Source organism: Bufo gargarizans, chromosome 2, assembly GCF_014858855.1.
Source record: "Bufo gargarizans isolate SCDJY-AF-19 chromosome 2, ASM1485885v1, whole genome shotgun sequence".
NCBI classification, from domain to species: domain Eukaryota; kingdom Metazoa; phylum Chordata; class Amphibia; order Anura; family Bufonidae; genus Bufo; species Bufo gargarizans.
Window position 1 is genome coordinate 67,543,899 of NC_058081.1, and position 13,656 is coordinate 67,557,554.

The 13,656-nt window shown below is 47.7% G+C and overlaps 1 protein-coding gene across 2 annotated transcripts in view; it reads left to right on the top strand.

Annotated features, from left to right (window-relative positions):
* Positions 1–13,656, top strand: part of LOC122929443 (adhesion G protein-coupled receptor E3-like) — a 174,870-nt gene that overhangs the window by 14,251 nt on the left and 146,963 nt on the right. For both annotated transcript variants that reach the window (XM_044283007.1, XM_044283008.1), the window contains exon 2: positions 9,867–9,935. In XM_044283007.1, coding sequence (XP_044138942.1) covers positions 9,867–9,935 — 69 coding nt within the window. The remainder of the gene's footprint in view (positions 1–9,866; positions 9,936–13,656) is intronic.

Consider the following 13,656-nt stretch of genomic DNA (forward strand, 5'->3'; position numbering starts at 1 on the left):
ATGAAGCCAGATTCTCTGTTACGGGACCTCTCTCCTCTGCCTGTGTGTGTGCTGGGCCTAAATATATGCCAATGGACTGTTGCAGTGGTGGCTGACGTGAAGCCTCATTCTCTGCTATGACATGCAGACTGATTCTCTGCTGACATGAAGCCAGATTCTCTGTTACGGGACCTCTCTCCTCTGCCTGTGTGTGTGCTGGGCCTAAATATATGCCAATGGACTGTTGCAGTGGTGGCTGACGTGAAGCCTCATTCTCTGCTATGACATGCAGACTAATTCTCTGCTGACATGAAGACAGATTCTCTGTTACGGGACCTCCCTCCTCTGCCTGGGTGCTGGGCCTAAATATATGCCAATGGACTGTTGCAGTGGTGGCTGACGTGAAGCCTCATTCTCTGCTATGACATGCAGACTAATTCTCTGCTGACATGAAGACAGATTCTCTGTTACGGGACCTCTCTCCTCTGCCTGGGTGCCGGGGCCTAAATATCTGAGAATGGACTGTTCCAGTGGTGGGTGACGGGAAGCCAGATTCTCTGCTATGGAACCTCTCTCCAATTGATTTTGGTTAATTTTTATTTATTTAATTTTTATTTTAATTCATTTCCCTATCCACATTTGTTTGCAGGGGATTTACCTACATGTTGCTGCCTTTTGCAGCCCTCTAGCTCTTTCCTGGGCTGTTTTACAGCCTTTTTAGTGCCGAAAAGTTCGGGTCCCCATTGACTTCAATGGGGTTCGGGTTCGGGACGAAGTTCGGATCGGGTTCGGATCCCGAACCCGAACATTTCCGGGATGTTCGGCCGAACTTCTCGAACCCGAACATCCAGGTGTTCGCTCAACTCTAGCAGTCACAAATCGGACGTCTGACAGGCAAGTGGTGTCGCCGCTCAATGTCAGCAAGGAGAGCCATGGCCGTGTAAGATCTTCTAAAATGGCCAGAGATTTTCCTGGCCTGCGCAAGACGTCCTGGACCCCGGGGTATTTGGCAATGAATCGCTGCACGACTAAGCTCAGGACGTGTGCCATGCATGGCACATGTGTCATTTTGCCCTGTTTCAGCACGCTCAGCAGATTGGCACAGTTGTCTCACACCACTTTACCAACTGTCAAATTGAGCGGGGTTAGCCACTGATCGGCCTGTAACCACAGAGCTGAAAGGAGTGCAGGATCGGTGTGTCTCTCAGCTTCCGGGCACAACAGCCGCAGCACAGCATGACAACGTCTCACCTGGCACGTTGAATAGGTTCTGGGGAGCTTGGGGGGTACAGCGGTACGGCCTATATTTGTGGGAGGGGCGTCCTGGCCTATATCTGGCTCATACCTCTCTCCATGTGACGACTGACGGCAGCAGTGTTCCTGTTACAGCCGACGGCGTCAGCGTCTCCTAGGTTACACAGCGTCACTTCTGGTCGGCGCTTCCTCCGGCAGTCTGGCGTCCTGGTCCTCCTCGTGCGGCGGGTAAGTAGCTGCTGCCTCAGCGCAGCTTCGGTTCGTCAAGTCCGGTCAGTGGGGTCGGTCCCTCTAAGGTAAGAGAGGGACATCCCCACACCGGAGCGGCAGTCTGGCAGCACACCCCGCTCCCACGTGACTCGCACGCAGGTAGCAGGAGTCTGCGAGACTCCGATTCCTTCAATGTTCCTCCGTCCAGTTCGTTTTGATTTTTCAGGGTGATATTGCTAGAGGCCTGTGAGAGAGAGGGGGGGCATCAATAGCTCGACTCTCATAGAAGGAAGTATGTATGAAGATGTCTTTCCAATTCTTTCCTGATTGGCCTGGAATCCTCCTGACTCAGTAGTTCCATCATCCTGGCAGATGCCATACCCAACACATAACCTCAGGAGCACAATTGCCAGCTTGCAGTAGTTTATGCAGGTGTCTAAGCAGATGTACCTGCAGAAACGGCAGAAATACATTTGGGTTCTGGTGGTATTAATATTCACGTTTACTTCTACACATGTTTTTTCCCTGGTAAATGACTCCATCATACACTGGCAGAAATGTAGGAAATGTGACAGTTTTGAGTCCCGTCTCATCAACCATAGACATCACGTCAAGAATTGTATTTTATCAACAGAATGTTCACCTTGGGGCTCAAATGTTAACCCCTTAAAAGGGGTTATCCCATGATGAAGAAGAAAAAAAAAAAAAAAAGGGAACTTGCAGACAGCATTTTGTGGGGGGCAAAGTCTGGCACGGGCCGCCGTGCTGTTAGTTAGGTGGGGGGGGGGTTTATGCCATGCAGTGTGGTGGTGGTGATGAGTTTTTTGGGTGCCGTGCCCCCAGTAACAAGCGCCCCTAAAATGTTTGGCAGCAGGGGCACGCCGGACCCTTCACATTGCATGGCATTTAATTCATTGTTCTGCGGTAGTGGGGCAGGTTTTTTCAGTTGCCTGTCTTCATACACCTTCAACACTTTGCTACCACTTAGATAGCCGTGTTTTTTCTGGCGCTGGCTCGTCAGCCGTTCAGCCAACTCTGCGGTTTCTCCCGGTAATCAGACAGTCGTACCTCGTCACCCAGCCTGGGTCATTTGTACGCTGGCGCTAGCAAAAAAACCTTTTTTTTTAATTCATGCGTACAGGTCTACTTCCGCGGTTGATCCCTTTTGTGTTCTTCTCATACCAGCATCTTGTCCTGTCTCTGTAAGGTCTTTGGCTCCAAATTCGTCCACTGTCACACGTCTCTTCTTTCTCAATACCTCAGCTGTCAGGTGGTCACCAGGGTCGGTTTTTCTTTGCATGACTGTTTCTGCAGTGACGGTGGTGGTGTCAAAGCACGGGTGTTAGTCAATCTTGGCACTTAACAGTGGTAGTGACGGTTCGTCATTTTGCTTGTTTCAACAGTCCGGTCATGTCTCACGGGTCAGATATCGTGGATGCTTCTGGCGAAGACCTGGGTTCTAGGGCATCGGAATCCGTCAGTATTCCATCTCTGCGCAATTGGACTGTGCCAAAACTCATGTCTAAATTAGCCAAAAGAGGCATTCCTTTCCCGGCCGCTGCCCGGAAGGCGAAATGATATAGGCTACTGGTGTCCACCCCTGCAGAACCTGGCCAGCAAGAGGTCTCTATGGCCACGGTTCAGACCTCTTTAACTCAGCTCCACGTCATGCTGAATAGCCTCACCTCCTCCGTGTCCGGTGTGCAATCCAGATTGGAGTCGGTGGAGGCTAGGGTCGCTGGCTTGTCCTCACCCGCCACTCTGTTGCCAGTCATAGCGGCACCCGTTGCCAGTACTTCAGGTAACTTTGTTACAGTGCCCAACGTCACTCCAGCTCATTTCATTCCGGCTAACATCAAGAAGAACATCCTCGATGGCAGAGACGTGAACCTAGCCTCCCTCCTAATTGCCACTCGTGACTTATCGGACAATAGGGTCATTGCGTGCGGCGATGTTTCTGTCGTCCTGAAGGGACGCGATCTTAGGCTTAGCAGGAAGTTGACGATTCCGGAGTTTGTACTTGCCTTTAGTCTCTACCAAGATATCATCTGTTTGGTACGACCAGATAGGAGAGAAGAGTTGGACCTGTATCTCTTCAGGGTCACTGAGTTGGGCTACAAGTACGGAGGCTTCGGGTTTTATGATTACCATTGCTCGTTTTCTGCTAAGGCAGCAGCTGCGCTCAGTCAGTTCCAGTTTACTACCAACTGGGCCAACATAGACACAGAAATATTCTGTAGGCACTTCGCTGGGCTTAAAGCACCGGCATGCTCTTCATGCCAGTCTATCTATCATACTGGAGAATGGTGTCATAATGCCGCAAGCGCCCCAAGGTCCAATCCTTCTCCTCCTATTCCTGGTCCATCGACTGGCATCCAGCAGAATTCGGCGGTTGATAAACTCGGCCGGCCAATCAAGTATCTGGGCAGGTCGCAAATCTGCAACAACTACAATTTTGCCACTTGCAATTATAGTCAGTGCCGTCTGTTGCACATTTGCGCCAACTGTTTTCGAGCCCACCCGAAAGTTGCCTGCTCATTAAAAACCGATAAACATTGCATGAGCGTGGTAAATGTAGACCTCTTGGAATTGTACTTACAGGGGCATGAGGATGCTTCCTTCTGTGACTTTCTTGTGTCAGGTTTCACCCATGGTTTCCACACAGGTCTTGTGGCGTTACCGGACCACACCCATGAGTGTAGGAACTTGCAGTCCGCATCCCTCAACCCCGGGTCCATAGATAGACTCCTCCAGTTGGAGCTAGACAAGGGATACATCATCGGCCCCTTCTTGTCATCCCCATTCGAATGCTGGAGGGTCAGCCCCATAGGGGTGGTCACGGGAAAGTTCAGCTGCAAAGAGAGATTGATTTTCGATCTGTCAGCGCCTCACGGGTTAGCTACTCCCAGTATGAATTCACTTATTCCAGCGGAGGAGGTCAGCATGGTGTACGCCTCCATCGATCAGGCTATTGCACTCATCCTTGCCACAGGCCCTGGGGCAATCTTGTCCAAAGCGGACATATCAGACGCCTTCAAGTTGATGCCTATCAGGCCAGAACTTTGGCAGTGGCACGGGATCAAGTGGAATTCCCTTTATTATTTCGCCACAAAGTTGACTTTCGGGTCCCGTAGCAGCCCTTGGATTTTCGATCAGCTGGCGAAAGCCTTGCACTGGATACTCGAGAACAGGTTTTGTTGCGAACACGTGATACATTACTTGGACGATTTTTTGCTGATCGAATCTCCACAGGGCTCGCGTCGCGATCTTCAGAGCTTGTTAGCTTGTTTCGCCCAACTAGGGGTTCCCATTTCCCCCAAGAAGGTGGATGGTCCTGCGACCACCATCACCTTCCTGGGCATCGTGTTGGACACAGAGACCATGTCAGCAAAGTTGCCAGAAGACAAGTTGGCTAGGGTCCGGGCAGTTATTCGCAGTTTCGTCACTGGGAGGATCACCACCAAGGTGGAACTACAGTCGTTGTTAGGCATGTTAAATTTTGTTATGCGCGTCATTCCCCAGGGTATGTCTTTTGTAGCCAGATTGTTGCCACTTCTCTCAGCAGCTCCCTGTCAGGATAGTCCAGTATTCCTGGACAGTCAAGCGCAAGCAGATTTGAGCATGTGGGACCACTTCTTGAGTCATTGGAATGGCGTGTCCATGTTTGTCCCGGCGGTCTCGCATAGCTCCCCCGTCATATTCTCCAGCAGCGGGGTCAGCACTGGTTTCGCTGCTATTTTTGGCCCCCATTGGCTGAACGGGGCATGGCCGGAGGAGATTTGCGAGACCACGGGAGTTCCCCAGACAACGGAGGCTAGGGACTTGTATCCCGTAGTGGCGGCGGCTCGCGTTTGAGGTAACCAGTGGACAGGCCGTACCGTGGTCTTCGCCTCTGCTAGTCCCTCCTCCCTGGCTATCCTTGACAGTGGCAAATCCAGGTCCCAACTGGTCATGTCTTTGATGAGACGTCTGGTACAGTTGTCACTCCTACACAACTTCTTATTCTGTGGTTCCCTCATATGTGATGCGCAGGTAGTAGCAGTTGACGCCTTAGCTAAGCTGAATTACTCTTTATTTTCCCAGGTTTGCCCCGAAGCCGACACATCGAGAACCCCGTCTCCTCGTCCGGCCACGCTCTTTCTCAGTTAAACCAATACTTGACCACGGCCCATGGGCTGTTTGCCAGGTCGCTCTCGGCTAATACCACCAGGGCATACAACACCGGCTGGCGGTTGTACTGCAAATTCCAGCAGGAACACCCCCGAGGTGGCCTGGGCCATATAGACTTCATATTGGCGTTCATCGGGTACTGCCATGAGCACATGCACCTTTCTCCCGGCACCGTCAAAACTTACCTGGCAGGGGTCCAACATCATTTGTCTCGCTCTCAGCCAGAAAGAACGTCGTTGTTTTCCAGTCACGTGGTCAAGGCCACGTTGAAAGGTTTACAGAACTGTACCCCAGGTGTCACCTCCCGTAGACAGCCCGTGTCCGGCCCTATATTCAGCGGCATGTCCGATTTGTTAGACCTTAGGCCCTTCGGGGTTCTGCAAAGCTTAGTACTTAAAGCTGCCATTTACTTGGCCTTTTACGGCTTCATGAGGCCGGGGGAGTTCACGTCACTGTCACTTAGCGGCCCCTTCCTGTCCCGCCGACAGTTGGTTCCCAGCCCAGAGGGCTTTGTCTTGTCTTTGCCTGTGACCAAGACCTCCCAGTCGGGTCCCTCTACCCAGATCAAATTCTTCCCCACCTCACACAAATGGTGTCCGGTCCATGTTCTGCAGGAATTGTCAGAGGCACTGGCCAGTCGCGACACTGACACCCCACTGTTACCCTTCGGGACAGCAGCATTGTCCACATCCCAATTCATAGCGCACGCACGCATACTGGCGGCCAATTTAGGTTTAGACCCCCTCACGGTGTCAGGGCATTCGTTCAGGATAGGAGCAGCCTCTGCCGCTTCCAGGAATCAGGTGCCAGCTCACATTATTCGTAAGTTGGTCATCTTGTTACAGCCGGTATGTTCCGAACCCTGTCAGTGAGATTCATTGTGCCTTTCAGAATTTGGCGTTGTAATATGTCAATAAACACGTTTGTATTTTCATGCTGGGTTTTTGGCCTCTTTCAGGTGTACTCTCGACGGAAGCGGTTATGCCACAACTCAAGCCGCCAGTTCTGTTTGGGGGGTATTTCAGGGCGGTAGGTTCTTTCACACATAGCCCCGGCCACAAGTAGCAAGGCCGATTCATTGGCCTGTATTTGTGGGAGGGGCGTACTGGCCTATATCTGGCTCATACCTCTCTCCATGTGACGACGGACGGCAGCAGTGTTCCCCTCCCAGCCCGCCCCATTCCTTTACATTCTCCCATAGGGTATACCCTCTTTCAGGTGTACTCTCGACGGAAGCGGTTATGCCCCAACTCAAGCCGCCAGTTCTGTTTGGGGGGTATTTCAGGGCGGTAGGTTCTTTCACACATAGCCCCGGCCACAAACATACAATAACAAAAGGCACAAGGTACTGGGAGGATGGGGCGCCCTGTGTAATGGAGCCACAAACCCTCACCCTCACAAATACCATACTGACAGGGGAACATGCCAAGAATACCGGGTGCTGAATCACATAAACATAGGTGAGATGTAACCTCACCCAGAGTAACATATAGCTGCATGCATCTCACAGATGTACCAAATATCACCAATCACACACGCCATAGCTGCCAGCCACAAGAAGCGTCTGGGGCCTACCCTAGATATGGAGCAGGATACCCGGTAACAAGGGCAATAGCAACAGAAGCGTGTGTGAAAGGTAACCAAATCAGTATTTGGTGGAAACTTGTATATAGCACCCCTCAATCAGTATTTGGTGGAAACAGGTATATAGCACCCCTCAATCAGGATTTTGTGGAAGGTATATAGCACCCCTCAATCAGTATTTGGCGGAAACAGGTATATGGCTCCCCCCAATCAGTATTTGGTGGAAGCAGGTGTATCACAGCCCTCAATCAGTATTTGGTGGAAGAATGTATATAGCAATAGCACCCCTCAATCAGTTTTTTGTGGAAAAAGGTATATCGCACCCCTTAATCAGTATTTTGTGGAAGCAGGTGTATCTTAGCCCTCAGTCAGTATTTGGTTGAAGAAGGTATATAGCAATAGCACCCCTCAATCAGTATTTTGTGGAAGCAGGTGTATCGCAGCCCTCAATCAGTATTTGGTGGAAGAAGGCATATAACAATAGCACCCCTCAATCAGTATTTGGCAGAAACAGGTATATAGCACACCTCAACCAGTATTTGGCGGAAACAGGTATATAGCACCCCTCAATCAGTATTTGGCGTAAACAGGTATATGGCACCCCTCAGTCAGTATCTTGTGGAAGCAGGTGTATCGCAGCCCTCAATCAGTATTTTGTGGAGGAAGGTATATGGCACCCCTCAATCAGTATTTGACAGAAACAGGTATATAGCACCCCCAATCAGTATTTGGTGGAAACAGGTATATAGCACCCCTCAATCAGTATTTATATTATAGGTATATCACATCACTTCCTCAATTAGTTTATTTGGGGGGCAACTGGTATATCACACTAGTTGCAATTAGTTGTTCCAATAGCATTTGTCCCTCTGTATAGCTGCGATATCTCAGCAGAACCGCACACAAGTGCTGCACAATACAAATTCACTATATAGAAAGTATAATATAAGTACAGTATATCACACTCCTGCCTCAATCAGTTTTTTGGGGGGCAACTGGTATATCACACCAGTTGCAATTAGTTATTCCAATAGCGTTTGTCCCTCTATATAGCTGCAGTATTGCAACAGAACCACACACAACTGCTGCACAATACAAATGCACTATAATATACTTTCTATGTTAGAAGTATATTATAATTATATCACACCCCTCTGTATGTCACACCTATCGATAGCACACCTATACCAGTACTTAGAAGGACTTTTTTGACCCCATTAGCTAGCATTTGGTGTCCCTAACAGCCTGTCCCTGCTCCACACAGCAACCTCTCCCTACACTGGCAAAAAACTAAATGTAAAATGGCTGCCAGATCGGGTTCTGTTATAGGGTGGGGGTGTGTTCATGTGCTAAAACGTCTCAATTGGCTGTCCTGTCCCACCTGATGGATGTTTCATGGGTCAAAGTTCAGCTCTATGCAAAAAAATATGGCGCATGTGAATATCTCCATATGTTCACATGTCCGGCGAATCGCGAATGAGCAAAGTTCGCCGCGAAACGGGTGAACCGCAAGGCCATCTATACTTGTGGTCCTTTCTCTAATGAATCAGGGAATAATTAGTTATCAGTGTAAAAATTAAATTACCAAAGGAACATTCCATTCATGTCTTAAAGGTCATAAGCATCAAATAGGTTAAAACAGTAAAAAAAAAAAATAACAATAACAGTTCATCTTTTTTTTCTATTTATCAAACTATAGATATTTAAAGGGGTTCTGGACTTTGCTTAAACTGATGATCTATCCTCTGGATAGATCATCAGCATCTGATCGGCGGGGGTACGACACCCGGGACCCCCGCCGATCAGCTGTTTGAGAAGGCCGCGGCGCTCCAGCAGCACCGCGGCCTTCTCACTGTTTACCGCTGGCCGAGTGACGTCACGACTTGTATCAACTGGCCTGGGCGGGGCTAAGCTCCATTCAAGGGAACGTAGCTTAGCTGCGCACAGGCCAGTGATACTAGTCGTGACGTCACTGGCCCTGCAGTAAACAGCGAAAAGGCCGCGGCACTACTTCCAGTGCCGCTGCCTTCTCAAACAGCTGATCGGCAGGGGTCCCAGGTGTCGGACCCCCGCCGGATCTATCCAGAGGATAAAATCATCAGTTTAAACAAAGTGCAGAACCCCTTTAATGCTAACACACGAATGAAAAACCACAAAAAAACACAAGGTCTCAAATACTAATGCAGTCAATATTACAAGTTATTGCTGTCAGAATAGACTAAAGCAAAAAAAAAAGTGCTTTAAAGGGGTTCTGCACTTTCATTTAACTGATGATCTACCCTCTGTATCCAACCCACGGGATCCCCGCCGATCAGCTGTTTGAGAAGGCACCGGCGCTCCAGCGGCTCCGGGGCCTTCTCACTGTTTACCGCCGGCCCACTGACGTCACGACTAGTATCAACTAGCGTGGGCGCGGCTAAGCTCCAGTCAAGTGAACAGAGCTTAGCCCCACCCACGCTAGTTGATACTAGTCGTGACGTCAGTAGGCCGGCGGTAAACAGTGAGAACAGAGGATAGATCATCAGTTAAATGAAAGTGCCGAACCCCTTTAAGTATCTCTTCCCCTAAAGTTCTAGGGTTTTAATATTGATGACCTATCTGACAGATTTGGGGTTCCCTGGGACAAAAAAGTTTACATAATTTTTTAAATGTTTTATTTCCATTCTCAGGTCTTACAAGTGTCACCATCGCTCAACAAGATCAGCTTCAATGTGTGAAAGAAGATAACCCTCTAAAAGGTTAGAGAATCTTTCTGAAGTTACAGTATCTCGAGCTGAACCGATAAATTACATAATTAGAACTTGCTGCAATGATGAAAAAGAGAACTACAAATTATGGATGTTACACAAAAAGCCTGATATGTTAGAAAAAAACTGTGAAGCAATACTAAATTTTTCTCATAGAAAAGAGAACAATTGAAGCTTGACTGTTTAAATCAGACAGATATGCCACTAACCATAGACTTCTCAAAATGTAAGGTCAACTTTACACAAATATACCACTGAAATTTTAACTCGTACACAAATGGACAACATTGTTGGTACTAGTGATGATCGAGCATGCTCGGTCTACGCAGCCAATAAAAATGTGCAGATAAGTACTGCCCTCACTGTAATGCTGTAGCCATGTTGGCTGCTGGCATTACAGTGATTGGCTGGCTGGAACGCGTCATCGGGTGCTACATACAGTCAGGTCCATAAATTTTGGGCAAATCGACACAATTCTAACATTTTTGGCTCTATACACCACCACAATGGATTTGAAATGAAACGAACAAGATGTGCTTTAACTGCAGACTGTCAGCTTTAATTTGAGGGTATTTACATCCAAATCAGGTGAACGGTGTAGGAATTACAACAGTTTGCATATGTGCCTCCCACTTGTTAAGGAACCAAAAGTAATGGGACAATTGGCTTCTCAGCTGTTCCATGGCCAGGTGTATGTTATTCCCTCATTATCCCAATTACAATGAGCAGATAAAAGGTCCAGAGTTCATTTCAAGTGTGCTATTTGCTGTTGCTGTCAACTCTCAAGATGAGATCCACAGAGCTGTCACTATCAGTGAAGGAAGCCATCATTAGGCTGAAAAAACAAAACAAACCCATCAAAGAGATAGCAAAAACATTAGGCATGGCCAAAATAACTGTTTAGAACATTCCTAAAAAGAAGGAATGCACTGGTGAGCTCAGCAACACCAAAAGACCCGGAAGACCACAGAAACAACTGTGGTGGATGACCGAAGAATTTGTTCCCTGGTGAAGAAAACACCCTTCACAACAGTTGGCCAGATCAAAAACACTCTCCAGGAGGTAGGTGTATGTGTGTCAAAGTCAACAATCAAGAGAAGACTTCACCAGAGTGAATACAGAGGGTTCGCCACAAGATGTAAACCATTCGTGAGCTTCAAAAACAGGAAGGCCAGATTAGAGTTTGCCAAACGACATCTGAAAAAGCCTTCACAGTTCTGGAACAACATCCTATGGACAGAAGAGACCAAGATCAACTTGTACCAGAGTGATGGGAAGAGGAAAGTATGGAGAAGGAAAGGAACTGCTCATGATCCTAAGCATACCACCTCATCAGTGAAGCATGGTGGAAGTAGTGTCATGGCGTGGACATGTATGGCTGCCAATGGAACTGGTTTCTATTGTATTTATTAATGATGTGACTGCTGACAAAAGCAGCAGGATAAATTCTAAAGTGTTTAGGGCAATATTATCTGCTCATATTCAGCCAAATGCTTCAGAACTCATTGGACGGCGCTTCACAGTGCAGATGGACAATGACCCAAAGCATACTGCAAAAGCAACCAAAGGGAAAGAAGTGGAATGTTATACAATGGCCAAGTCAATCACCTGACCTTAATCCGATTGAGCATGCATTTCACTTGCTGAAGACAAAACTAAAGGGAAAATGCCCCAAGAACAAGCAGGAACTGAAGACTGTTGCAGTAGAGGCCTGGCAGAGCATCACCAGGGATGAAACCCAGCGTCTGGTGATGTCTATGCGTTCCAGACTTCAGGCTGTAATTGACTGCAAAGGATTTCCAACCAAGTATTAAAAAGTGAAAGTTTGATTTATGATTATTATTCTGTCCCATTACTTTTATTCCCTTAACAAGTGGGAGGCACATATGCAAACTGTTGTCATTCCTACACCGTTCACCTGATTTGGATGTAAATACCCTCACATTAAAGCTGACAGTCTGCAGTTAAAGGACATCTTGTCTGTTTCATTTCAAATCCATTGTGGTGGTGTATAGAGCCAAAAATGTAAAAATTGTGTAGATGTCCCAATATTTATGGACCTGACTGTAGCACCCGATGACGCATGTTCGGATGATTCTTATTCAGGGAGAGCTGTTCTGAGGAAGGGACAGAGAGTGTAGGGAGTGATTTAAGAATATTTTTACCACCAAAACTTTTCAGAGACCCAAAAGTTCTTTTAAGGACTATTGTGTGTGGCAGCAGCAATATCTTTTTTTTAGCACAAACTGCATTAAATAGCTAAAACTTTACAGACCCCCAGTCCTTCTAAGGACCATTGTGTGTGGCAGCAATATCTATTTTTAGCGCATCCTGCGCTAAATAGCGTACAATAGTTAGGCCGCTGGAGACAGCGACATTAGCTGCACCACATCTCTTGTGTAAAGTGTGCACATCCAAAAAATACCTGTGACATCTATTGTACTTTTTCAATAGACGGTGTTCGCTACGGATAGTGACATTACCATGGCCACATCTCCAGTGTAACGTGTGCGCTTAAAAAATGTATCTGTGACACAGATGTACAGTGTACTTTTTACGTAGACGCTTTGGACAGTGACATTACAGTGACATTACTGGTGGTACCTCTCCTGTATAATGTTTCCTCATTCCAAATACCTGTGACATTCCCTGTAATTTTTTATTAGCCGCTGGTGACAGCATTGAAATTATCTGCGGGATATCTCCTGTGTGACGTTTCCACATCCTAAATACCTTTTCAAATTTGTTTGCGCATACACTTCCAAATCCTATGCTACTGTACATGTGACAGACTTTCAAGAATATATAACATTTAATATAAAGAAGGCGAGCAGAAAAGGACGGGGAAGTGGCCATGATGCTGATGGTGCACGCAGAGGCATATAAAAATAAGAAAAACAATCATCCACGATACCTAGCTTCATGTCCCAGTTTGCAGGGTGGCGCAGGACACCACTTTTAAAGTCAGACCAGTGCGACCAGTTGGTCGGTTGGATTGCACAGATAATGCTTCCAGTCGCTTAAGCACCACCCTGTCTTCCACCAAGTCCAGTCTCGGTAGCCAAGCGTCTGCTCAACACAATCCTCACCCAGATCCTCCTTCCTCCCACCATGGAGAGTCTGGGCAAACAAGTGATCCCACACTCGGCAATTCCGAGGAGCTATTTTCTGCGCCATTTCTTTGAATTGGCCTTTTTGCTAAGCACACTTGAAGAGGGACAGATCTTGTGTCTGATTCCCAAACTCTTGAGCATCCCCAGTCACAAGAAGATGGGGGACAGCAATGACTGTTTAATGAGGTGTATGATGATGAGACACAGTTGCCAATAAGTCAACGGCAATTACTGTCTCAAGAGGTTGATGAAGAGGATGAGACACAGTTGTCGATCATTGAGGTTGTGGTTAGGTCAACAAGTCAGGAGGATGAGCAGAGTGAGGAAGTGGAAGAGGAGGTGGTGGATGATGAAGTCACTGACCCAACCTGGGAAGGTGGAAAGCCGAGCAAGGACAGCAGTACAGAGGGGGAGGGATCTGCTGCACCACAACAGGCTGAAAGAGGCAGTGGGTGTCAAAAAGGAGAAGGCGGGCCATACCAAAGAGGCCCGCAACTGTTGCACGGAGCACCCCCTTAAGGAAATCTCCCTTGCCAAGGGGTAGGTGTTTCACAGTATGGCGTTTTTTTAGGAAAGTGCGGACGACAAAAGAATAGTAA